The sequence below is a fragment of the Saimiri boliviensis genome, chromosome 2 (genome assembly GCF_048565385.1).
Source record: "Saimiri boliviensis isolate mSaiBol1 chromosome 2, mSaiBol1.pri, whole genome shotgun sequence".
NCBI lineage: Eukaryota > Metazoa > Chordata > Mammalia > Primates > Cebidae > Saimiri > Saimiri boliviensis.
In genome coordinates this window covers 144,514,371-144,538,505 of record NC_133450.1, presented here as the reverse complement: position 1 = coordinate 144,538,505, position 24,135 = coordinate 144,514,371, and the positions used below count along the sequence as shown (strand labels likewise).

General features: G+C 50.8%; 1 protein-coding gene across 1 annotated transcript in view; it reads left to right on the top strand.

Moving 5' to 3' along the window:
• The first annotated feature begins 1,056 nt into the window (after positions 1 to 1,056).
• The window catches only part of HMCN2 (hemicentin 2), a 173,047-nt gene continuing 149,968 nt past the window's right edge, over positions 1,057 to 24,135 (top strand). Inside the window, 4 exon segments of the mRNA XM_039461479.2 lie at positions 1,057 to 1,457; positions 21,465 to 21,535; positions 22,029 to 22,187; positions 23,034 to 23,156. Of these exon segments, the coding sequence (XP_039317413.2) occupies positions 1,205 to 1,457; positions 21,465 to 21,535; positions 22,029 to 22,187; positions 23,034 to 23,156 (606 nt within the window). The 5' untranslated portion in view covers positions 1,057 to 1,204.

Genomic DNA, 24,135 nt, shown 5'->3' with positions numbered 1-24,135 from the left:
AGGCAACATTAGTGACTCCCCACCATGTGCTTGGGTCTGGGCTGAGAACTGGGGGCTCATCCAATGTAGACCAAGGCCCAGCCCTGCCCTCAAGTGGCTCATAGGCCAGCGGGGAGAGAGGTGTGAAACAGGTCCCGAGAACACAGCCTGAGATGAGCAGCCATGCCCGAGCCCATCTGGATCTGCGGCAGCACTGTGGGGGGCTGGAGGCTGAACCCAGCCCCGGGGAAGCACCTCAGGTGGGACACAGCATCCACACAAGCAGCTCATGGGGCTGGGGAGGCGGATGGGCAGGAGGGTAGCCCTTATCTTCTGGAGCCACCAGGTGACTGGTGACAATGTCTTTTAACACAAGGGAGGCAACAGAGCCTGGGCCTTTGGAGTCTTTCTAGAGCTGGTCTCTAATCTTGTCTTCATTGCTTGAGAACTGAGTGACCTGGGGCAAATGTCTTCACCTCTCTGAGCCTCAGTTTGCTCATCTGTAAAATGGGTTTAGGGTTCGTGTTTCACTCTAGGGTTGCAGCAAGCCTTCAAGCGAATAACTGAAAATGCTTAGAATGTGATTAATAACAAGACTTCTTGTTGATTATTACAACAGTAATGATTGCAATAACCGGGAAGCGGAGAGCCCACCCAGCAGAAGGAAAAGGCATGGCAGAGTTTGTGTGTGTGTGTTAGGGGGCAGGGGTGGGGGATGTTGTGGCAGCACTGGGTGGAGGGAACTGCAGAAGCCAGGGTCCACCTTGGCCAGGCAGGGAGGCAGGGGTGGGGGGAGCTGAGGTTGGAGGATCGTGTTTCCCCCTCCTTCTCTTCCGCCCCTGCAGCGTGGCGTGCCATCAGCGGGAGGCGCAGGTGTCCACTGCATCCTGCATGTCCCCATCCCTCCCGCCCTGGCCCGGGCCCCAGCTCCCTTCTGCCGTCCGCCCAGCGTCCTCCCCTAACCTCGGATCTGGACGGGAGAACAGTGGGGCTGGGAAAGTTTGAGTCATGGTGGGGGGAGTGGAGGAGGCGGGCCGTGACCCTGAACGGGGTGGGCTCTAGGACCCGCCTCGGGCTCCCAGCAGGGGGACCCACCCCGCGCGTGCCCCTATCCCTCGCGCACTGGCCCGACAGGAGCGGAGCGAGGCACCGGCTGCAGCCGCTGTGTGCACGGGGCGACCGTTCTCGCTCCGACCTGCGCCCCTACTGCAGAGCCGCGCTCAGCATGATGCCCGGGGCGCCCCTCCTGAGGCTGCTGACCGCGGTCTCTGCGGCAGCGGCGGTGGCCGGAGCGCCTGGGACGGCGATGCTCCCCACCACGGGGGACGCCACCCTGGCCTTCGTCTTCGACGTCACTGGCTCCATGTGGGATGACCTGATGCAGGTGATCGACGGCGCCTCGCGCATTCTCGAACGCAGCCTGAGCCGCCGCAGCCAGGCCATCGTCAACTACGCGCTGGTGCCCTTCCATGACCCAGGTAGCGCCCCCGCCCGCTGGGCGCCCCCTTCGCGGTGCGCTCACCTGCCCGACGCCCTCAGTTGGCCTGGCCCCGAGTGAATCTGCATGTTGTGGGCTGCGCTGCCGCTTGGCGGGCACAACTTCTCGGCACATCTGCGCCGTGGGGACCCTGGGCACCTGGGCACTGCTTACAGCCGTCCCTTCCCTCCGCTAAACATTCCCTTGCCCAGGGAACCAGCTCTACCGCTGTCCTGCGCCGTGGTGAGATTTCAGCAAGGGGCCTCACCTTCCCACGCCTTGCCCGCCCCACCTATGAAATGGTGAGGACGGCCTCCCAGACCTGCTGAGATGTTGAAATGAGGTGTTCCTGTCGAGGACTTGGGACGCCGCGAGCTTTTGCAGGGTTTTCCTTTGGCTAATTCTTAGAATTCGCTCCCAGCATAGGCTTGGAGACTGGAACAGCTCCCAGAGGCAGGCGTTGGGATGAAATGGGGTCCACCACGGACGCGGCAGTGGGGAGCGGACTCACCTTTGCTGGTCTTGCCCCCTGGCCTGTCTTCCCCGGGGAAAGATCAGCGCCCCTCCTGCGCTGGCCCGGTGACCTCCACCTGTTGTGTTCTCGCAGATGAGTCACGCCCTAGCTCCTTCTTCCCTGCAGGCTGCACCTCTGCTTCCCCTTTAACCTCTTCTTGCAGCTCCGTGTTAGAGGCGCCGTTGAAACGGTCCCTATTTAACCTCTTTTCATAGCTCTGTATTAGGGGCGCCCTTGCAAGGGTCCCTCGGCGGCTCCACCGTGGAGTCCCAGGGGGAGCAGTTGCTGAGTGAGCCGCAGGTTCCCAGCCACGAGGAGCAGGACTGCTTTCCGCAACTTCTATTTCTTTTCTTTTCTTTTTTGAGGCAGAATCCGTCACCCAGGCTGGAGTGAAGTGCTGGGATCATGCCTCCCTGCAGCCTCAAACTCCTGGGCTCAGGCGATCCTCCTGCCTTAGCCTCCCAGGTAGCTGGGACTACAAGCACACACCACCATGCCTGGCTGATTTTTTAAAAATTTTTTGTAGACGTGGAGTCTCTCTGTATTGCCCAGGCTAATCTGAAACTCTTGGCCTCAGTGATCCTCCCACAGCCTCCCAAAGTGTTGGGATTACAGTCATGAGCCACTGCACACAGCCTCCCCCCGTTTTTTAATGAAAAATTGTGAAGTTAGGGTAAAATGGGGAGAAACATACATTGCACAGCCTCTGCTCACCACTGAGAGCCTCTGAATCCTGTTTTGCGTTATCACATCTCTCCAGCATTCACCCCTCTGTCAAGGATGGCTTTATAAAACGAAACAACACAAAAAACCAAATTCCTTACAAAGCTGTACTGCAAAGTGCTCTTGTGCTGAGGAAATAGACAGTGGCCATTGGCTGTGTGAGTTAGCAAGTCCTTTTAGAAGGATTTGCATTTATTAATCACAATAACATGACAGGTTCTTAGAAAACGGACAAAACTTTAAGACACCATTCTCCGTAGGCTTCAGGCTGAGTTTGTGGTCTAGGGGTTTGGAGGCCCCTCTGCTTCCAGGAGTTCTGGGCACCTCATGGCTCTGCAGGTCAAAGCTGGGAAGCCAGGGCTCTGGACAAAGGTTTCGAGGAACATCAGATGGACAGCTTCTACCCTGCAGTCAGGGCAGGCAGGTTGTGGGGTTGCGAGGCGCTGGGTTGTGAAGTGTGCTCTGGCACTGGAGCTAGAATGCAGGTCACCCTCCATCTCCCCAGCTCTCTTCACCCCCTTTCTGAATTCTTCTGGGGCTTCCAAAGACAGCACACTGAAGGAGCTTAGAGACCATCATATCTACCTCTTTGTCTTACAGTTGGAGAAACTGAGGCTCAGGACACTGAGGAGACTTCCCCAAGTCCACCTGCCAGGATGACGTCATTCCTGAATCATAACCCACATTTGTCTCTGAAATGTGTGGCTCCAGTGGCCAGGCAGGACAGCAGCCTTTCGGAGCCAAATGTCATGTCCTGAAGCCCGGGACCAGGGCTCTTGAGGCTGTCCTCACCGCTTTCTCTGTGGCCACGAGCCTCAGGAAGCCCTGCTCCTACTCCTCCCCTTGCCTGTCCTCTCCGGGCACTGAGCTGATATGCAGCTCTCCAGCTCTCACCAGGCTCAGCCCCTCACTCCATCCTCTATGAAACAAAAAACGAGTCCTCCATCCCGGGTCCCCACATTAGCTTCCGAGTGACACCCCCAGGTTCAGACGTCAGGGAGACTTCAGCCTCATGGAGCCCTCGTTCCGTGTAGAGCCTAGGGAGGCTCACGGTGTGAAGGGGACAGGCTTCATTCCCCAGGGCTGGCAGCTCTCCGGGACAGGCTGGGTGGGGAGTAGACGGTGACACGTGGTGGCTCAGGTGTCAACTCCTAGACCTGGGCCAGTAAGCAAGGAAGGGGGCTAAGGAAAGAACCCCTGAGGAAGCAGCATGAGTGAATGTTTGAAGAACATGAGTGAATGTTTACAGGGTTTTGGCTATTTGCCTGGCAGATGCCAGGTGCTGGGACACAGCAGGACAGAGGACTCCCTGGGGCGTGTGGAGCTGGCTGGGTAAGGACCGGGGGGTGGACAGGAGGGCTGATGTGGCGGGACAGGTATGTGTGGGAGCTGCGTGTACATGGCAGGAATGGAGCAGGAAAGTGGGGAGGGGCAAGATTGGATGCAGCCGTGACCACAGGGCTGATGTCTTAGCGGACTTGGTTTTCTTTTTCCTTGTATGGGCTGTGAGCAGCCGCCGAGGGCTTCTGAGCAGCAGTTTGGAGCTGTGATTTAGGCCTGGCTGTGCCTTTTGAATCCACAAATAGAATCCCCATTGGTGGAAGAGGAGCGTGAGAAATAGGGGTTGTAGCTGTCTTTTCCAGCCCCAGAGCTGCACGCTGGGAGGGTTTCCTTAAAGGAAGCCCCTCTCCTAAACCCCAAGAGGCGGGTGCAGGGCAGACAGCGGTGGTTCTGGACTGTACGTGCTTGGAGACAGACTAAGATTTGTGCTTTGGAAATATTTTTTACAGTTTCTAAATCAAAAAGTTGTATGTTCCCAGAGCGGAAAAGTTAGAAATGTGCTAATCGTTTCAAAAGAGTCTTGGTTCCTTTTTTTTTTTTTTTTTTTTTAATGGTAGTAGAAATCAAGATCTGGCGGTAAAATTTAGGTTGGTTTCAGTTTTTCTCTATTAAATGTCACTAAAACATTCTCTTGATAAAATCTTTGCATCTTTCATTGGTTTTTATGTAGGTTTAAGTTCCTCAAAGTGGAATTCGTAGGCCATTTTTAACACACCGAGTGGGTGGATGACTCTTCATGTTGTTTTCTAGAATGTTTCAGGAGATGGAACTTCCACCAGAAGCATTTTAGGGGCCCGTTTCAGTGCAGCCGCACCCAACACTGGAAATTAATATAGAAACATTTCTTTTCTAATTCAAAAATGGAAAGTGATAATATCTTCTTGTTTCGATTGCTAGTGAAGTTCAATGTGTCTTTCAAGTGTTTACTAGATATTTTTTTGGTGTGAATTTCTTCTTTTGTAAACTGTCAGTTTCTTTGCACATTTTTCTTTCTTTCTTTCTTTTTTTTTTTTTTTTTTTTTTTGGAGACAGAGTCTCGCTCTGTCACCAGGCTGGAGTGCAGCAGCTCAATCTTGGCTCACTGCAACCTCCACCTCCCGAGTTCAAGCAATTCCCCTGCCTCAGCCTCCCAAGTAGTTGGGACTATAGGCACGCACCACCACACCCAGCTAATTTTTGTATTTTTAGTTAAGACAGAGTTTCACCATATTGGCCAGGATGGTCTCAATCTCTTGACCTTGTGATCCACCTGCCTTGGCCTCCCAAAGTGCTGGGATTACAGGTGTGTGTCACCATGCCCAGCCCTCTTTGAACATTTTTCACTCTAAGTTTTAGTGGTTTTATTTTTAGTTGGAATGAGGACTTTATGCGGATATTAACTTTTTTTTTTTTTGAGACGGAGTCTCACTCTGTTGCCCAGGGTGGAGTGCAGTGGCATAATCTTGGCTCACTGCAACCTCCACCTCCTGTATTCAAGTGATTCTCCTGCCTCAGCCTCCTGAGTAGCTGGGATTATAGGCACACACTACCACGCCTGGCTAATTTTTTGTAGCCATAGGGGCTGGTGTCAAACGCTTGGCCTCAAGTGGTCTTCCTGCCTCTGCCTCCCAAAGCAGGGGGATTAGATACATGAGCCGTGGCGCCCAGACTGCCTTGGTTTTTCTTTAGTGCCCTTTTTCTGCTCCGGGATCCCATCCAGGATACATTAATGGTCATGTCTCCTTCAGCAACTCAGGTTGTGAGTTTCTCAAGCTTACTTTCATTTCAATGACCTTGACAGTTTGGAGGAATACTGGTCAGCCATTATCCCTCAATCATTATTGGTCTAATGTTTTTCTCAAGTTAGACTGGGTAATGTTTTGGGGAGGAAGACCCAGTGTTAAAATACCGTTCTTATCATCTCATATCGAGAGAACTCGCTGTCACTGTTGATATCAAGCTTGATTGCCTGACTTGGGTAGTATTTTTCAGATTTCTGTACTATGGAGTTACTCTTTTTTCCCTTCTCTCTTTCCATACTGTACGCTCTGGAAGAAAGTCACTCACTATGTATAGCCCACATTTTAAAAGGGGGAGCTATACTCCACATCCTTGGGGGTAGAGTATCTATGTGGGATTATTTGGAATTGTTCTGCATGAGAGTTGTCTCTTCTGCTCCATTTATTAATTAATTCAATCACTTGTCTACGTCAGCATGGAATCATGGCTAGCTATTTTATATTTTAAATTATGATCCTAAACCACTTTATTTCACTCCTCAAATGCTGTTGGCTGTGGTCATTGGGAGCTCATTCAGTTGGCATCTGTGTCCCTTGGACACCCCCATTGTTGTGTATGTGGGGTTTTTTTTTTAAGCACATTCCTACTTTCTGGTGCTGGTAGAGACTCCAGGTTCATCTTCTGTACTTCCTGCCTCAGTCCTTGAATTTGCTGTTTCCCTCCAAGGAGCCCTGGTTCCTGTGACTGGAAACCAGGATATCCGTGCTAAGTGTGTTTATTGGCACTGAGGTGCCATTACTTCTGAAACCTCCCTTAGCTGACAGGGCAAGGAGATGTATGTTGTATATATAACCTGTGTATGTACTTGTATCTATAAATAGTTTTATATGTAATTATCTGTGTCTATATTAAGCTAAACATGAGTTCATGCTGATATCGCCAACTCTAATTTATATTAGATATAGGATTAGATGTATTATGTGTATGGATATTCAAACCTCTTCCCGTTCCTTATCTGTAACCTCCACATCTAACAATGACAAACCTGTCTCCTGCCATCCACCATCCCTTTCCTTTGCTGTTTAGTTCCAGTATACATTGACAGTGGCTTCAGACTTCTTGAGCAGGACCCCATGAGAAACAGTTTCATTAACTAGAATACGGGTTGCCTTTAATCTTACAGACTGCATTCACATCCAGAGTTACTTATGCCAACACCTTCTTCAGCTGCTGCTGCTTTTTAAATTATTTATTTATTTATTTTTATTTTTTGAGGTAGAGTGTCACTCTGTCACCCAGGCTGGAGTGCAGTAGTGTAATCTTGGCTCACTGTAACCTCTACCTCCTGCGTTTAAGGAATTCTTCTGCCTCAGCCTCCCCAGTAGCTAGGATTACAGGCGTGTGCCACCATGCACAGCTAATTTTTATATTTTTAGCAGAGATGAGGTTTCACCGTGTTGGCCAGGCTGGTCTTGAACTACTGACCTCAAATGATCCTCCCGCCTCAGCCTCCCAAAGTCCTGTGATTACAGGCATGAGCCACCATGCCTGGCCTCTTCTTCTCCTTCTTTTCTTTTCTTTCTTTCTTTTTTTTTTTGACTTTGAGACAGGGTCTGATTCTGTTGCCCAGGCTGGAGGGCAGTGGCACAATCATGGCTCACTGCAGCCTCAACCTCCCAAAACTCTGGTGGTTCTCCCATTTCAGCCCCAGAGTAGCTGGGACCACAGGCACATGTCACCACACCTGGCTAATTTGTGTGTGTGTGTGTGTGTGTGTGTGTGTGTGTGTGTGTGTGTATTTGGTAGAGACAGGGTCTTGCCATGTTGCCCAGGTTGGTCTTGAACTTCTGGGTTCAAGCAGTCCACCCACCTTGGCCTCCCAAAGTGCTGGGATTACAGACCTGAGCGTCTTCTTTTTATTCCTATTCTTTTTTTTTTTTTTTTTTTTTTTTGAGACGGAGTTTCGCTCTTGTTACCCAGGCTGGAGTGCAATGGCGCGATCTCGGCTCACTGCAACCTCCACCTCCTGTGTTCAGGCAATTCTCCTGCCTCAGCCTCCTGAGTAGCTGGGATTACAGGCACACGCCACCATGCCCAGCTAATTTTTTGTATTTTTAGTAGAGACGGAGTTTCACCATGTTGACCAGGCTGGTCTTGATCTCTTGACCTTGTGATCCACCCGCCTCGGCCTCCCAAAGTGCTGGGATTACAGGCTTGAGCCACTGCGCCCGGCCTTATTCCTATTCTTGCTTTGCAAAATCTTCTTGAGAATTTTTTCTTTAGATGACATACAGAAAAATTTGTCAACTTCCAAACAATTTTTTTCTACTGTGACTTTTCTTGGAATTGTGTTAAATCTTAATTTGGGGGAAGAGTTATCATTTAAAAAAAAAAGTCATCATTCTCATCCAACAGGCATGCCCTTCTTCTTTTAGTAAAGATTTATTTATTTCACATTTAGTTCTTTTAGTAAAGATCATAGTCAGTTTTTTTATAAAGATTCAGTTCTTTTAGGTTCCACCCATTTTTTTAAAGATTATTTTAAAGTATTTTGGTTTTTGTTACTATTTTGCTGAGAATTTTTTTCCATTACATTTTTTACAAATGAGTATTGCTAGTATGTTGGAAAGCAATTCATTTCATATATTAATTTTCTTTCCAGCTTCTTTTGCTGAAGTTTTTTTTTTTTTTAACTAGTTCTAATTTTTTTGGTAATGTCTTGAGTTTTCTAGGTTGAGAGACACAGCTTGTCCAAATTATAACACTGTTACTTCTTTTCCAATCAAATATTTCACATATTTTAAGTGTCTTTTATTATTTATCAGCAAAAACTGTCAGAACAGTGCTAAATAATGGTGATGGCTGCACTTATCTTGTCTTGCTTTTTTTTTGAGACAGTCTCTGTCACCCAGGCTGGAATGCAGTGGCGCGATCTCAGCTCGCACAACCTCTGCCCCTCAGGCTCAAGTGATTCTCTTGCCTTAACCTCCCGAGTAGCTGGGACTGCAAGCGTGCGCCACCATGCCCAGCTAATTTTCGTATTTTTGATAGAGACGAGGTTTCACCATGTTGGCCAGGCTGTTCTCAAACTCCTGACCTCAGGTGATCTACCCGCCTCGGCCTCCCAAAGTGCTGGGATTACAGGCGTGAGCCACGGGGCCCGGCATTCTTGTCTTGCTTTTAATCTTACACCACTCATTGTATAATATTGATTCTTGGTCTGAGTTTTGCGATTAAGTGAAAGAAGATGCTTTCATTCCCAATTTTACTAAAAAAAAATTAACTCAAAAAACAAGCAAAAGCAAAAACAAGACAAAAAATTCAAACAGGCATGGGCGCTGAATCTTAGCAAGTGATTTTCTGCTTTATTGCAATGTTTATAAGATCATTTTGTTGACCTATTAATGTGATGCATTCATTTTTTTTTTTTTTTTGAGAGATGGAGTCTCACTGTCACCCAGGCTGGAGTGCAGTGGTGCTGTCTTGATTCACTGCAGCCTCTACCTCCTGGGTTCAAGTGATTCTCCTGTCTCAACTTCCCAAGTAGCTGAGACTATAGGTATGCTCCCCCACCCCAGCTAATTTTTGTATTTCTTTTAGTAGAGATGGGGTTTCACTAGATGTTGGCTAGGCTGGTCTTGAACTTCTGACCTCAGGTGATCTGCCCACCTTGGCCTCCCAAAGTGCTGGGATTACAGCTGTGAGACACTGTGCCCGGCCAATGTGTTAACTTTAAACTATTTTTGCATTTCTTGCTTAAGTCTTGCTTGGGTCGTGGTGGATTATTCTTTAACATGCACCTGGATGACAGTATTTTGTTTAGGCGTTTTGCCTTCCATTTCACGTGTGTGATCCGTAAGTGGTATTTTTCCTTTTTGTCAAGTTTTACCATCAGGGTTTAGCTTTTTCGGTTAATAATCCACTCCTTTCAAGAATCGCAAAATTAATACATGCTTGTAAAAGATTCTACTACCACTCTCAAGAGGTGCAAACACTTTTAATATCCTGGTGTCCTCCCAGATCTTGTGTGCATGTATGTGTATATGTTCAGTCGTGTACATAAACACACATACTTAAAAAATTTTAGTATGTAAAGTGTTTTACAACTTGCTTTCTTCCCCCTATATATGGCATGGATGCCTCTTCCTGTCAGGAAACGCAGATCCTCCCCATTTTTTTCAATGACTCCCTAAGAAGCCAGTTGGAGGAATTATCTTCATTTACCCACCCATCCCCCTACAGTGGAGAATAGGCTGCTTTCAGTTTCTTCACAATTAACACACACATATTTGCAAACATATCTATAGAACAGATTCCCAGAAATGAAATTGCTTTGTTAAAGCGTAGGAGCATTTTCCATGTCGACAGACACCATCCAACTACCCTCAAACATACTGTGCCATTTTGCGCCCGGGGTCCACGGAAGATGAGACTGCGTTTCCCCACACCCCTGCCGGGACATCACTCTGCCTTTTTTTTTTCCCGTTTGTTTTTGTTAGTTTGCTAGGTGGGAAATGGTGTCCTGCCTTAATCTGCATGTGTGGATTACTGGTGACCTTACAGTCTTCCGGAGTTTCTCCCTGGGTGTCTCGGGCTCCTGGGGCTCCATCATCTTTCCCAAGGGAAGAGGTGGCTTTTGCCGAGCCGGTCAGAGGTGAGGATGCCGGCGGGCAGAGCAGATGTGTGGGGGCCACATACTTGCCTGGGAGCTAGAGTGGCTTGATTCTGGCTGGGTGTTCCTGATTGTGTGTGTGTGTGTGATTTTTATTGTCACCCTGAGTGACATTGCTATTTTATTTATTGATTTGTTTTTGAGATGGACTCTTGCTCTGTCCCCCAGGCTGGAGTGCAGTGGCACGGTCTCACCTCATTGCAACCTCCGCATCCTAGGTTCAAGGGATCCTCCTGCCTCAGCCGGCCGAGTAGCTGGGATTACAGGTGCCCGCCACCACTCCCAGCTATTTTTTGTGTTTTTAGTAGAGATGGGGTTTCACCATGTTGGCCAGGCTGATCATGAACTCCTGACCTCAGTGATCTGCCCGCCTCAGCCTCCCAAAGTGCTGACATTACAGGCGTGAGCCACCATGCCTGGCTGTGACATTGCGATGAACCAGCCTCGCCTCATGAAGTAGAAACGATCAGTCTTCGTTCTGAGGGGAATATTCACTCTCTTAACCTGACCCTGGGTGTGTCTCTCCTTGGAGGTCTGGAGGTCTGAGCAGCCTGTGAGCTGTGAGCTGGACTAGGCACATCCCTGTTCTTCCGAGGGTGCCTGATGGTTGGCCAGGAGCGGCCTGGCTGGGCCAGATAACACCTTGTCAAAGGGCTTTCCAGGCAAGGATCTGTACAGGGGAGGGGCACTAGAGAGAGATGGCCAGGGTCCTTGCAGGAGGAGGACCAGAGGGTGAGGAAGCCATGGATCTCAGGGCAGGAGGTCCTTGGAGGGGCAGAGGTGGGTGGATGTGTCAGGTCAGCCTGTACAGCCCGAGCCGGTCTGGTTCCCGGGGATCCCGATATACCCATTAATCGCTTACTCCATCTTCAATTCTCAAGGGGTCCCCGGGGACCAGGCAGGGTACTGACTTGCCTGGCACCTGCGGTCCAGCCAGAAAGGCCCGTGGCAAATAGCCAAGTTCCTAGGCATCTCATCACAGCTGTGGCGGCTCCCGCAATGACATTCCTGAGTGAGTGACATTGAGCTGAGTTGGAAAAAAGCTGGGTGGGTAGGGGAGAGTCAGAGCAGAACTGGGAGTCAGAGCACTCCAGGTAGAGGGACCAGCAGAAGCAATGGCTGTGAGGTTGGCAGGAATATCTCCTTGATTACACGTTAGTGGGTGGAGCTGACAGGAACACGCAGGGCGGAGCTGGGCTCCACCACTGGGTGTTCAGGGAGAGGCCCTGGGGAGGAGACCCCAAGGAGAGTTGCTTTCTGGACTCCTGGACACTGAAGCAGAGGCAGAGAAAGGTTCTGAAGCCATTTTGGCTCTTTGGGCAAAACCACCCGCCCAGTTGGCTCCTGTGCCATTGCGTCTGTCCCTCGGGGATGCCTTCAAGGGAATCACATTTGCCCAGACGGGCTTAGGGGCTGTCAGAATTCTAGCAGGCTTGACATCACTTTCTCCAGCCACTTCCTTTAGAGATGGGATAGCTGAGTCTTGGGGAGGGGAGGCGGTGTGATGATGGTGGTGGCTGAGTGCGGGACCTGCCTGGGGTCACTGCAGCTGGGGGAAGGGGTTGTGTGGACCCAGGGCTCACTCTAAAATTGCTGCCCCACTTGGAGAGAGAAGCAGGGGGCAATGCAGGCCCCAGGAAGAAGCCTTGCCCTGAGATATTTCTGAGACTGATTTCTGACTGCCTGTCTACAGTCTTGACCGTGTCCACTGGGACACATGAAGCTGGGCGAGGGGCTGAGCCGTTCCACCTGCGTGTGCTCCTCACATGTTCAAGACAGTTTGTGGGGCTTGCCATACCCTCCACTTGCGCAGTGGAAAAGACCCCGCCTGTGGAGTGGTGGTTCAGGCCAGGCTTCTGGGGTTCACATGCCGGAGGGTGGCTTGCGTGGAGCCAAAGTTGCAGGTTTAATCATCCCTGTAGCTGGTGGGCCTGCTCAGAGGGACTGCATGCCACATCTGCCCAGCTGTTTGGCAAGTGCCCACCCTCAGCCATGAACCTCCCTCCCTCTGCAGGCACAGGACAAGAGTCTGGGGAATGAGTTCTGAGTGTCTAAGCTTCGTGGGTGGCTGACAGCTTGGATCTCGAGTCAGAGTGCCCTAGATTGGACTCTCATTTCTACTGCTTCCTAGTTGTAATTCCTCGGGCAGGTCACTTTACCTCTGTGGGCCTCTATTTTCTCAGCTATAAAATGGGTATAATAAATAATAGACCTTGTAGGTGGTTGTAAGGCTTTTATGAGCAAATGCACGTCAAATGCTTAGAACAAAACTTGGTGCTTAGGAAACATCAAAACAATGGTAACATCACCATCCTCCTCCTCATCACCATCCTCCTCCTCCTCATCATCACCACCGTCATTGTTTTTGGAGGCAGTGTAGTGAGTGGCAGAGGGAACAGGCATTGGAATGAAACATTTGTGGATTTGGACATTGTGCTAGGTTGAAAAATGTCCTTCTAAAATTCATGTCCTTCCTGAGACTGCAGAATGAGACCCTATTTTCAAATAGGGTCATCTCAGATGTAATTCGCTAAGCCACGATGAGGTCATACTGCAGTAGTGTGGGCCCGTAATCCAATATGAATGACGTCCTCATAAGAAGCAGAGCAGAGACACAGACACCCAGGGAGAAAGGCGGCCCGGCGATGATAGAGGCGGAGATCAGAGGGAAGCGTCTACAAGCCAAGGAGCAGCCAGGGCTGCCGGCATAGCGTGCGCCAAGAGAAAGACGTGGAGCTCATTCTTCCTCGCGGCCTTCAGAGCAGGCGCGGCAAGGCTGACCCCTGGATTTTGGACTTTTAGCTTCTAGAACTGCAAGAGAAGAAATTTGTGTTGTGAAGCCACCACCCCACCCACCAATTTGTGGTACTTGGTGACAGCAGCCCCAGGAAGCTAATATAGACATTAACTACCATTTACTAGCTGTTTGTCGCCAAGGGTGTTGCTTCTCTAAGTTGGCATCTTCAGTTGTGACAGGGAGACATTAATAGGACTGAGCTAAAGCCTGTAAAACAAGAAGTGCTCAATGCATAGAAGCAGCTGTTACCACCACCATCATCAGTATCATCATCAATATCATCAACGTTATCATCAACGTAATTGTCATCAATATCATTTTCACTGTCATCAGCATCAACAGCAGCAGCAGCAGCAGCAGCAGCAATAGCATCAGCTTGGTGCCAGGAAGGACAGTGTGTTAGGACCTAAGGTGGTTGGGACATTTTGTCCAGTGCCAGCCCTGCCAGGATAGGGTGAGAGAGGGAGGTAGAAAGGGACTCAGTTGACTCCTCTCATGGGTGAGCTCCCATGGGGACACGCCAAATGTCCTGCCCTGTTCTGTCCCGGTGCCTCACTCTCCATCCTGCTGCAAGATGGGCCTTGAAATGCCACCCTTGCTGATAGCCCTCTATCCCGGGAAAGCTTCAGGATGGTGATGGATAATAGTGCAGCAGTCCCAGGAATGACAAATGAAGCCATGAGCCAGCCTGAATTAATGATAAGAAGGCATCCATCTCTGTCTCACTGCCTGGAGCTGCAGGTTGGTGGGTGGCAGGTAGGCAGCAAGGAGGACCCATGGGGAGTACACCTCCGCATCCCCATCCCCTTCTTGGTATCTTGGAAGCTGGCACTGCCCTGGGAATGATGGGAATGGTTAGCAGGAGCTAGCTCCCAGGGCAGGTTTGAGGATTGTCTGTTCAGAGGTTGCACGGGAATTACGTGCATGCGTGCATGTGCACGTGTCTGAGTGCATGTGTGTGTGTGTTTGTGTGTGTGTGTCGTGTGCACTCTCCTGAGAATCTTTGTTGTTCATAACTTGGGGCAGACTTTAACAAGCTCTTGCCTTCGGTCTTTGCTGGGGCCGGCTCTCTATCTCCAGAGGAATCACGGACACCTTTGCCGATCTGGCCAGTGCCCCCTGAGCATGGCCAATCGCCCCACATGTCCAAGAGAACCACCTTTGGTTTGCCACCTTGTTTCGGATCTGTTTCTCTGGGCGAGGGGCCGCAGCGTCCTGTGGTGGGAGAGCCTGGGGCTCAGGTGGGCCGGTGTTCGGCAGTATTTGTTGAGTGTTAATTGGATGCCCGGCATTGTGTTGGGGGCAGAATGTAAAGGTAAGTGAAACTTGGGTGCCGACTGGAGCTGCTCAAGCAGTGTGAGAGTCATTGATAAGTTGATCAATTCACTCCTTTGAACAGTAGTTATTCAATATTTATTTAAGCACTTACTGTGTGCCAGGCACTGAGCTCGGGGTGAGGCTTGCTGTAGTGAACAGCAGAGACGGGGCCACTGCCTGCATAATGTATACAGTCAACTCTTACCCCAGAACTTTCCCCTGACATGGAGGGGCTCTCTTCTCTCTGGGCCTCAGTTTCTGCATCTTTAAAAAGATGGGGGGCGGGGGCGGTCTTCAGATCTCTTCCTCCTCAAAATTGTTGTTTTGTTTTGCTTGTTTTGAGATAGATTCTCGCTCTGTCACCCAGACTGGAGTACAGTGTTGCGATCTCGGCTCGCTGCAACCTCTGCCTCCCAGGTTCAAGCGATTCTCCTGCCTCAGCCTTTTGAATAGTTGGGATTACAGGCATGTGCCACCACGCCCAGCTCATTTTTGTATTTTTAGTAGAGATGAGGTTTCGCCGTGTTGGCCAGGCCGGTCTCGAACTCCTGACCTCTCAAGTCATCTGCCCACCTCGGCCTCCCAATGTGCTGGGATGACAGGGCGAGCCACCGCGCCCGGCCCTCGTCATTGTTATGTTTGGCACATAGGTCGTGGGCAGATTGGCTTTTCTGAAGTTCTTTCTTGCTAAACTGCAGACTACTTTGGGAGTCTGTGCTCTGGAAAAGAGGAAGGTGCTTCTGGGAGCCACGTCCCTTAGCGAGGCCTGGGCCTCGCCACGCAGCAGTGTAGAATGATGTCCTCCACACTGTAGAATGACATCCGCCCGAAGGTGTCTATGTCCTACTGCACAGAACCTGCAAATATGTGACCTGCCACGGTGAAAGGGACTTTGCAGGTTTGACAAGGTCATGGATCTCGAGGTTGTCCTGGATTATCCAGGTGGGCCCTTTGTAATCACAGGGTCCTCACAGGAGGGAGGCAGGAAGCTCAGAGTCAGGGAGGGACTGTGAGGACAGAGGCACGGGAAAGAGAGACGCCCTGCTGCTGCTTTGAAGACGGAGGAAGGAGCCGTGATCCAAGGCTCAGCAGCTGGAAAAGGCAGGGAAACCGATCCGCCCCTAGAACCCCTGGAGGGAATGCAGCCCTGCCGACGCTTGGATTGAGGACCGCTGACTTCCCTAACTGTGTGTAGTCTTCAGGCACTAAGTTTGTAGTAATTTGTCACAGAAGCAATAGGAAACTGAGACAGAGGCCAACCTTAAAATCCTTTCCAGGGCTCTCTGGTTCAGGGGATCCTTCCCGGCTCCTGAAATGTCCCAGGAATTGCATTAACCACACAGGCCCTGGCACTCGGCATGTGCTGGCTGAGGCCTTGGGGCATGAGAACATCAGAGGAGGAGGTTGCCGTGTGGGGAGGCCTGAGCGTTGCTTAGGGATGGGGCTCCCAGAAGCACCTTCCTCTCTTCCAGAGCACGGAATCCCCAAGAAGCCTGCAGGCAATGGACGGCCAGGCACCAGGCAGTGGATCGGCAACCTCCCTGCCTCCAGCCGCAGGGCTGCCTAGACTGGGTGTTTCTCAATCCAATAAAATTGCCTTAAAAAAAAAAAGAGCTTAAAAGAAAAAACAATAAACATAACATAGGTAGCAAACATTCTACTTACCAAAGTAAAACTGAAAAAAACATCAACTCCCTTCTGTTATTATGAGCTTTTCATGAAAGAAAGAATAATCCCCCCTCTCTCCAGGCAGGAAGTGCCCGGACCAAGGAATAAAGGGCAGCTCTCCCAACCGGACTGCGCTTGCTGTGTGAGGACTCACCTTCCCAGCTTCATTTTTCCCTTGTTGCTTCAAACAGGGGGCCTGTGTCCGTCTAGCAGTGACCTGGCATTGGGAACCACAGAGTTAGGTGGACACTGATGACAGACTCTGATGGGGAGGCTAGAGGGGGCCAGATTCAGAACGGGGCTCTGTGGCAACTTCGTGTGGCTTGCAGGCAATGGGTGGTCACTGGGGATTCTTGACCAGGGGAGACGTGGGTTCCTCCAGCATGCGCAGGTTGGGAGGATCGGAGATGGGAACATCAGGGCATCTAAAGTTTTTACAGATGCTGTTGCCATTGACCCAGCAATTCTACCTATGGGAATGTATCCTATGAAAACAATTGAGCTACTGCCTAAAAGCTACGGATGAGAAGTTTTTTTTTTTTTGTTTTTTTTTTTTGAGTCGGATTCTGACTCTGTCACCCAGGCTGGAGTGCAGTGGCATGATCTTGGCTCACTGCAACCTCTACCTCCGGGGTTCAATTGATTCTCCTGCCTCAGCCTCCTGAGTACCTGGGACTACAGGTGCCTGCCCCTATGCCCAGCTAATTTTTGTATTTTTAGTAGAGACGGGATTTTGCCATGTTGGCCAGCCTGGTCTCGAACTCCTGACCTCAAGTGTTCCCCCCACCCACCCCCCGCCCCGCCTCAGCCTCCCACAGTGCAGAGATTTCAGGTGTGAGCCACTGTGCCTGCCTCAAAGATGTTTTTAATAAGATTGTTCATTATAAAAATTGGTACCAAAACAATATGGGATTGGACAAGGCTGTTATTAGCATTTGTACAAAGGAAATACTTTGTAGCTATTAAAATGATGTTAGAGTAACCTTCTGGAAATTTACTCACATTTTTTCAGTGAAAAGAATTGGGTTAGAAATAGTATGCTATTTACTCTTCAACAAAAATTCTGCTTAAAAATAGCATGCATTTTTGTTAGATGTATTTATGCATTTAAATATATGAATATAAAATTTGAAGATTATATACAAGAATGAAAATGAGTATCTCTGGTTGGTAGAAATACAGGCAGTTGGCCGGGCACAATGGCTCACGCCTGTAATCCCAGCACTTTGGGAGGCTGAGGTGGGCGGATCATGAGGTTAGGAGATTGAGACCATCCTGGCCAACATGGTGAAACCCCTTCTCAACTAAAAATACAAAACTTAGCTGGGTGTGGTTGCGTGCACCTATAATCCCAGCTACTCCGGAGGCAGAGGCAGGAAAATGGCTTGAACTTAGGAGGCGGAGGTTGCAGTGAGCTGAGATCACACCACTGTACTCCAGCCTGGTGACAGAGTGAGACACTATCTCAAAAAAAAAAAAAAAAAAAAAAAAAAAAAAAAAAAAAAATACAGGCAGTTGTATTCCTTCCCTTTTTTCTTTCATTTTGTTTTGCCTGCCAGGAATTTCTCTGTCTAGTTCCCTGAGAGCAATAGTTAAGAAGAGCTTTGTTCTTGAGGTTGCCCAGACCGTGGCTTATCCCAGGATTGCTGCTTATTGGACAAGTCACTGTCTCTGGGCTTCCACGTTCTCCTCTGTAAAAATGTGGGTAACACTCAGACCCCAGCACTTTGGGAGGCTGAGGTCGGGGGAATCACATGAGGCCAAGAATTTGAGTTCAGTCTAGCCAACATGGCGAAATCCTGTCTCTACTAAAAATACAAAAAAATTAGCCAGGCATGGTGGTACATCTCCGTAATCCCAGCTACTTGGGAGACTGAGGCATGAGAATTGCTTGAGCCCGGGCAGTGGAGGTTGCAGTGAGCTGAGATCATGCCACTGTACTCCAGCCTGGGTGACAGAGTGAGACTCAGTCTCAAAAATAAATTAAAAAAATAAATAAATAAAGGCCAGGTGCGGTGGCTCATGGCTATAATCCTAACGCTTTGGGAGGCCAAGGCAGGTGGATCACCTGAGGTCTGGAGTTTGAGACCACCTTGGCCCACATGGTGAAACCCCATCTTTACTAAAAATACAAAAATTAGCTGGGTGTGGTGGTGGGTGCCTGTAAAATCAGCTACTCAGGAGGCTGAGGCAGGAGAATCACCTGAACCTGGGAGGTGGAGGTTGCAGTGAGCCAAGATCACACCACTGCACTCCAGCCTGGTGACAGAGCAAGACTCCATTTCAAAAAACTTTGAAAAAAAAAAAAGACGACTTTTGGACCTACCAGGTACTAGGAAGAATTCAGTGAGCTGATACGCAGGAAGCATCTCAGCACATGGCCTGGCACTTACTACATAGTAACTATCATTATCATTCCTGTCATGTTAATTTCTTTTTACAATGAACACATGTGATTACCTAACAATGAAATAACCAGCACTGAGTGAAACGATTGCTCTTCTTAGAGTAGAATTCTAGGACCTCATATCGAAGCAGGACTGTCTTTGCACTGTGTGAGCACACCCGCTGGAGCCTGGCCAAGCGCGCTCTCACGTCAGCAGGGCCGCTCCCCATCGGCTGAGCCCTTTCCAATGCCAAGCCGGGGGTTTAGCTACCTGGCTTCACTGAATTCTCACGGTGATAATTCTTGGTGAGGAGAAATGGTGGTGCTACATGTCTCGTTCTACAGATGAAGAAACCGAGGCTGGGGGCAGTGAAGTGAGCTCTGCCCCAGAGGCCCCATAGCCCAAAAAGGCCAAAGGAAGGATTTCAGTTAGATCTGGGTGAGCTCCAAGGCTGAGGACTGAGCTGCTACAGTCGGGCTGAATTTGTTACTGTGGAGTTCAGAGGAAAGGATGTGTGGGGACGGCCAGGGCAGGCGAGGAAGGGCAGTGTGGGATGCCACGGATAAACACAGAGCCGAGGGGCAGAGGCCCCGGGGGAAGCTGGTGGCGGCTCATCCTTGATCATGGTGGGAGATGCCGGGTAATTCTGCAGGCTTTCTTTTCTAAGACGGAAATCCTGAGGTCCACCGACTGGTTGCCGAGAATGGTAGTTTCTTTTTTTTTTTTTTTTTTTTTTGAGACGGAGTTTCGCTCTTGTTACCCAGGCTGGAGTGCAATGGCGCGATCTCGGCTCACCGCAACCTCCGCCTCCTGGGTTCAGGCAATTCTCCTGCCTCAGCCTCCTGAGTAGCTGGGATTACAGGCATGCGCCACCATGCCCAGCTAATTTTTTGTATTTTTAGTAGAGACCGGGTTTCACCATGTTGACCAGGTTGGTCTCAATCTCTCGACCTTGTGATCCACCCGCCTCGGCCTCCCAAAGTGCTGGGATTACAGGCTTGAGCCACCGCGCCCGGCCTTTGAGAATGGTAGTTTCTTAAGGGTAACTGAGATTCAGAACTCCTGAACTAAAAATAGTTCGTTATTAGAGCTCACCAAGGCTGGGCACAGTGGCTCATGCCTGTAATCCCAGCACTTTGGGAGGCTGAGGATCAGAGGGGCCTGATCACTTGAGGTCAGGAGTTGGTCAGCCTGGCCAACATGGCGAAACCCTGTCTCTACTAAAAATACGAAAATTAGATGGTGTAGTGGCACACGCCTGTGGTCTCTCAGCTACATGGGAGGCTGAGGCAGGAGAACTGCTTGAACCTAGGAGGTGAAGGTTGCAGTGAGTTGAGATTGTGCCACTACATTCCAGCCTGGGCAACAGAGTGGAACTCTGTTTCAAAAAGTAAAGTAAAATGAAAATGCATAGAGTTCACTGAGGACTCAAATATTTTTCTAAGAAACCTGATGTCCGACCAACCTTGCACAATCCTCACGGTGTGCTTATCTGCAAGGCTCCTTGGAGCCCTGGCCCGGCGTCCAGCACTGATAGTGTTGTCTTGTGTTGGCATGGATCTCCATTACTATTTTTTTTTCAAAAACATACTTTTTATTAGTGAACAGTTGTACAAATATATACAACATAAATAGAAGAGAATAATGAACCTCCATGTACCCATCACCCAGCATCGCCAAATATTAAACAGCTCCGTCATTCTTGTCTTGTCTGTACCTCCTCCCACCCCGACCCCCACTCAGTGACGATCATTTGTTCTAGTGCTTTGCTTATGAGGTAAATTTACATACATTGAAATGCTCCAATCTTAGCTGCACACTCTTGACACATGATATACCGAGGAACTCACACTCCTTTCACAAAATATAGACTGTTTCTGTCTCAGACACTTCCTTCCAAGTCAGGCTCCTCAGGCAACCTCTGTCCTGGTTTTCCTCACTTTAGATTGATTTTGACTGTTCCAGAACTTCCTATAAATGGAGCCATATTGTATGTGCCGTTTCGTGTCTGGCTTCCCTCGCGTGGGAAGCGCCCCTGTTGTTGCTTGTATCGGTGGATGCCCTGCCTTCCTGCCGAGTCCAACCTGGTTCTGTGATTTTACCCATGTGTCTATCCACCGGATGATGGACATCTGGCTTGTGTCCAGTGTTGGCCTATTATGAATCCAGCTGCTATGAACCTTTGAGTACAAGCCTTTGTGTGAACATATGTTTTCATTTCTCCTGGGGACATACCTAGGCTTGGAATGACTGGATCCCATGGGAGGTGCATACGTAATATTTTAGAAACTTCCATTGTCTTCCAAAGCGGTTAAACCATTGCGCGTTCCCACCAGCAGTGAATGAAAGTTCCAGTTGCTCCATGTCCTTGCCAGCCTCGAGTGCAGTCAATCTTTGTCATTTTTATTGCTGCTCTTTTTAAAATGAGCTCATACATAGATGGAGTTGCTGGAAGGTTTTCTCTTGTTGAGCAGCTGGTGTTGGAGAGCTGCTGTGTATCCCGAAATGGATTGTTTGTTTGCTCCTCGTTTGTCTTCCCGGAATTCCTTCCCCACTGAGTGGCGGCGGGTGGATGGTGGAGGTGGGGGTGCTTAGGGGAGCCTTGGCCACCAAAGGTTGGGAGCTGCTGTCTAGATGGAGGGGCTGGGGCTTGCCCTCCACCTCACCTCTGCTTCCCTGGAGCTCGGACCCTGCTTTGGCGCCGGGCACAGGGCAGAGTGGTCTGACCTCGTTTCCTGGTCTGTTCCTGCAGCTCCGAGAGCTGCTCCCTGATCGCTCCCTGTCTCGTGTGCCAGCCTCAGCTCCTCTGAGCATCTGTCCTGTGTCACTGACAAACCAGCCCACCGGGCTTCCCTCTCTCTTCTCCACAGACATTGGCCCAGTGACCCTCACGGCAGACCCCGCGGTGTTTCAGAGGGAGCTGCGAGAACTCTATGTGCAGGTGGGCAGCCCCACCCAGCCCCTGACCCTCCATCCCACTCCTCGCAGTCTGTGCCCTACTGAGAGGGTTTGGGGAGGAAGCTTCGAGTGTTTCTCTCTTGCCCAGCCTCCACCTCCCCCTCTTCCTGGGCAAATGTATAGCTTCCTGGGGCATCTGTTAGCTGCTTCTGTGGCCCCCTCCCTCCTTACCCACTCAGAGTACTTGGCACAGTGCTGGGGTTATTGGTGCAGTGACTGCCTTCCATGCCAGATTCCGTGGGGGTGGGCCCGTGTCAATCTTGCATGGATGAATGAATGAATGAATGAATGATGCTGCTTGTCTACAGTTAAAGCAGGTTGGATGTTATATTGTGTCCCCAGGAAAGAAGTGACTGGCTGGGCGGGAGGTGACAGTTCAAGATGACTCCCAACACCCAATGGTTTTGGAGGTGTCCCTGGGTGGGTCTCATCTGGAGGAGGCAGGTGGCAGCTGCTGACACGCTCCTGCCCTCCAGGGAGGTGGTGACTGCCCCGAGATGAGTGTGGGCGCCATTAAGGCTGCTGTGGAGGTCGCCAACCCCGGCTCCTTCATCTACGTCTTCTCGGATGCCCGCGCCAAGGACTATCACAAGAAGGAAGAGCTGCTGCGGCTCCTGCAGCTCAAACAATCACAGGTGGGTGAGCCGGCTGTGGGGGCTCGAGTGGGGCCCCCAGGGGTTCCTGAGGAAGGTGGGGTCTCTCACACGGCCGTCCTGAGCTGCCACTGGGAGGGCATAGCCTTGGGTCTGCCTCTGCCATCCACGGCCAGAGCCTCGGAACCAAGCCGGCCCAGGAGGTCTGTGCTGTCACGCTCTGTGCCCCGGCCGGGGCTCACACTTCCTGGTGCAGCTTGTTACAGATGAAGACCTACACCACCCTACTGCTTTCACCCCCATCCAAGTCCAGCAACCTGTCTTCCTCCTGGCGTCACCTCCACTCCTGGTCTCTGCCGTTCATGTCCCCTCTGCCATTGTCCCAGGGTTTGGAAGATGTGTTTGAGCCCTTGCTTCTGGCTTTGGCAGTGAGGGCTGGGAGAGGGGACGTGCCGGAGGAAGGGGGGAGCGCCAGCTCTTTGGCATCCTTGGGCAAGATGCAGAGGGCCCGGACTGCTTCTCTGCTTCTGCGTCTAGAACTGGCTTGGGTTCTTCAAGGTTCTTCAACTCTGCAGCCTCCAGGGGCCACTGTGAGATGAGTTGACTTCCACGCCCTTCTTTGTTGTTGATTTAATAACAGTTCCCAGTATGGAGCACCTACAGTTTTCCTGGCCCTGCGCTGAGCACTTGCCCTGCGTCAGCTCCTGATCCTTGCGAGATGGACACTTCTGTTGTCCTTTCTATTAATGGGTCATGTGTCATTCCATCCATGTGCCAGAGAGAGGAAGGGGCTCACTCCAGGTCACTCCACCCTGGTTGGACTCTGCTGCTCATCCCTGAAGCAGCTGGCCAGGGAAGTTGAGAGCAGGCGGCCTGTCCATCTTCCAGGTGGTCTTTGTGCTGACTGGGGACTGTGGCGACCGCAGCCATCCTGGCTACCTGGCCTACGAGGAGATCGCTGCTACCAGCTCTGGGCAGGTGTTCCACCTGGACAAACAGCAAGTCACAGAGGTGAGTATTGGGAAGGGGGCACCATCCCAGAGCCTGTCACTTGGGCATGGTGAGGACCTGGGCCATCCCTGTGGCTCCAGGAGGTTGAATGACAGGCAGCCACCCAGAGATGCAGGGATATGGAATTAGCTGAGCAGCTCTGGGTGCATGCCTGTGACAGACACGGGAAGCACCATGCTCAGGCACTACCGTATCTCGCCAGTCCCTTCCACCGGCCCCAAAGGCAGGTGCTTCCATGTTTCCGGGCAAAATTTTGCAGGTAAAGAGGGTGAGGCCTGACACAGCCCCTTGGGACAGCCTGGGTTCAGCAGGCAGTCCAGGCTGACAAGGTGTCCTAGAAGAGTGTGGCGGAAGTGTGGTTATGGGGCATCTTCTCCCCAGAGTCAGGGATCCTGGGTTGGGTGGAGGAGCATAGGAGCTCTCAGGGTCAGGCAGTGGTGCTGGGCATTTGGCAGGGAGGGGCTGGCTTGCTGTGTGGCCTGCAGTGCTGTGATCTGGGTTCACTCAGAGCCCAGTGCTTCCAAGGTACCTGCCGCCTAGTCTTGCTCCTGGACAGGGATGTGTCCTTCCTTCCCTTGGGGCCCCCTGGTATCACCCTGTTCAGGGTTGTCCCTGCTTTCCCTCCACCCCACACTCCCAACCCCTCCCGGGGAGGCACTGGGTCCTTCCAGGGGCCAGCTGGGAAATGATGAACAACCCTCTCTCTGGAAGGGACAAGCACGCCCATTTCTGTGGTGTAAATACTCCCACCTTGGCCGATTCCAAGTCCGAGTTGGGAGGTGGCGCTGACACTTGGCTTTCCTGAGCCTACGTGAGCGGCTCCCACACAGGCACATCTCACCGCCATGTCCCTCCCACTTGTCCCCTGGAGAAGGGCCAGCCCCTTGTCCGACCCCTCTGCCTTTCTGGTCCCCCTGTTATCCCCTTGCCCAAACTTGCTGCCCTGCTGCTTCTCCGTTGTCTCTCCAGTGTCCCACAC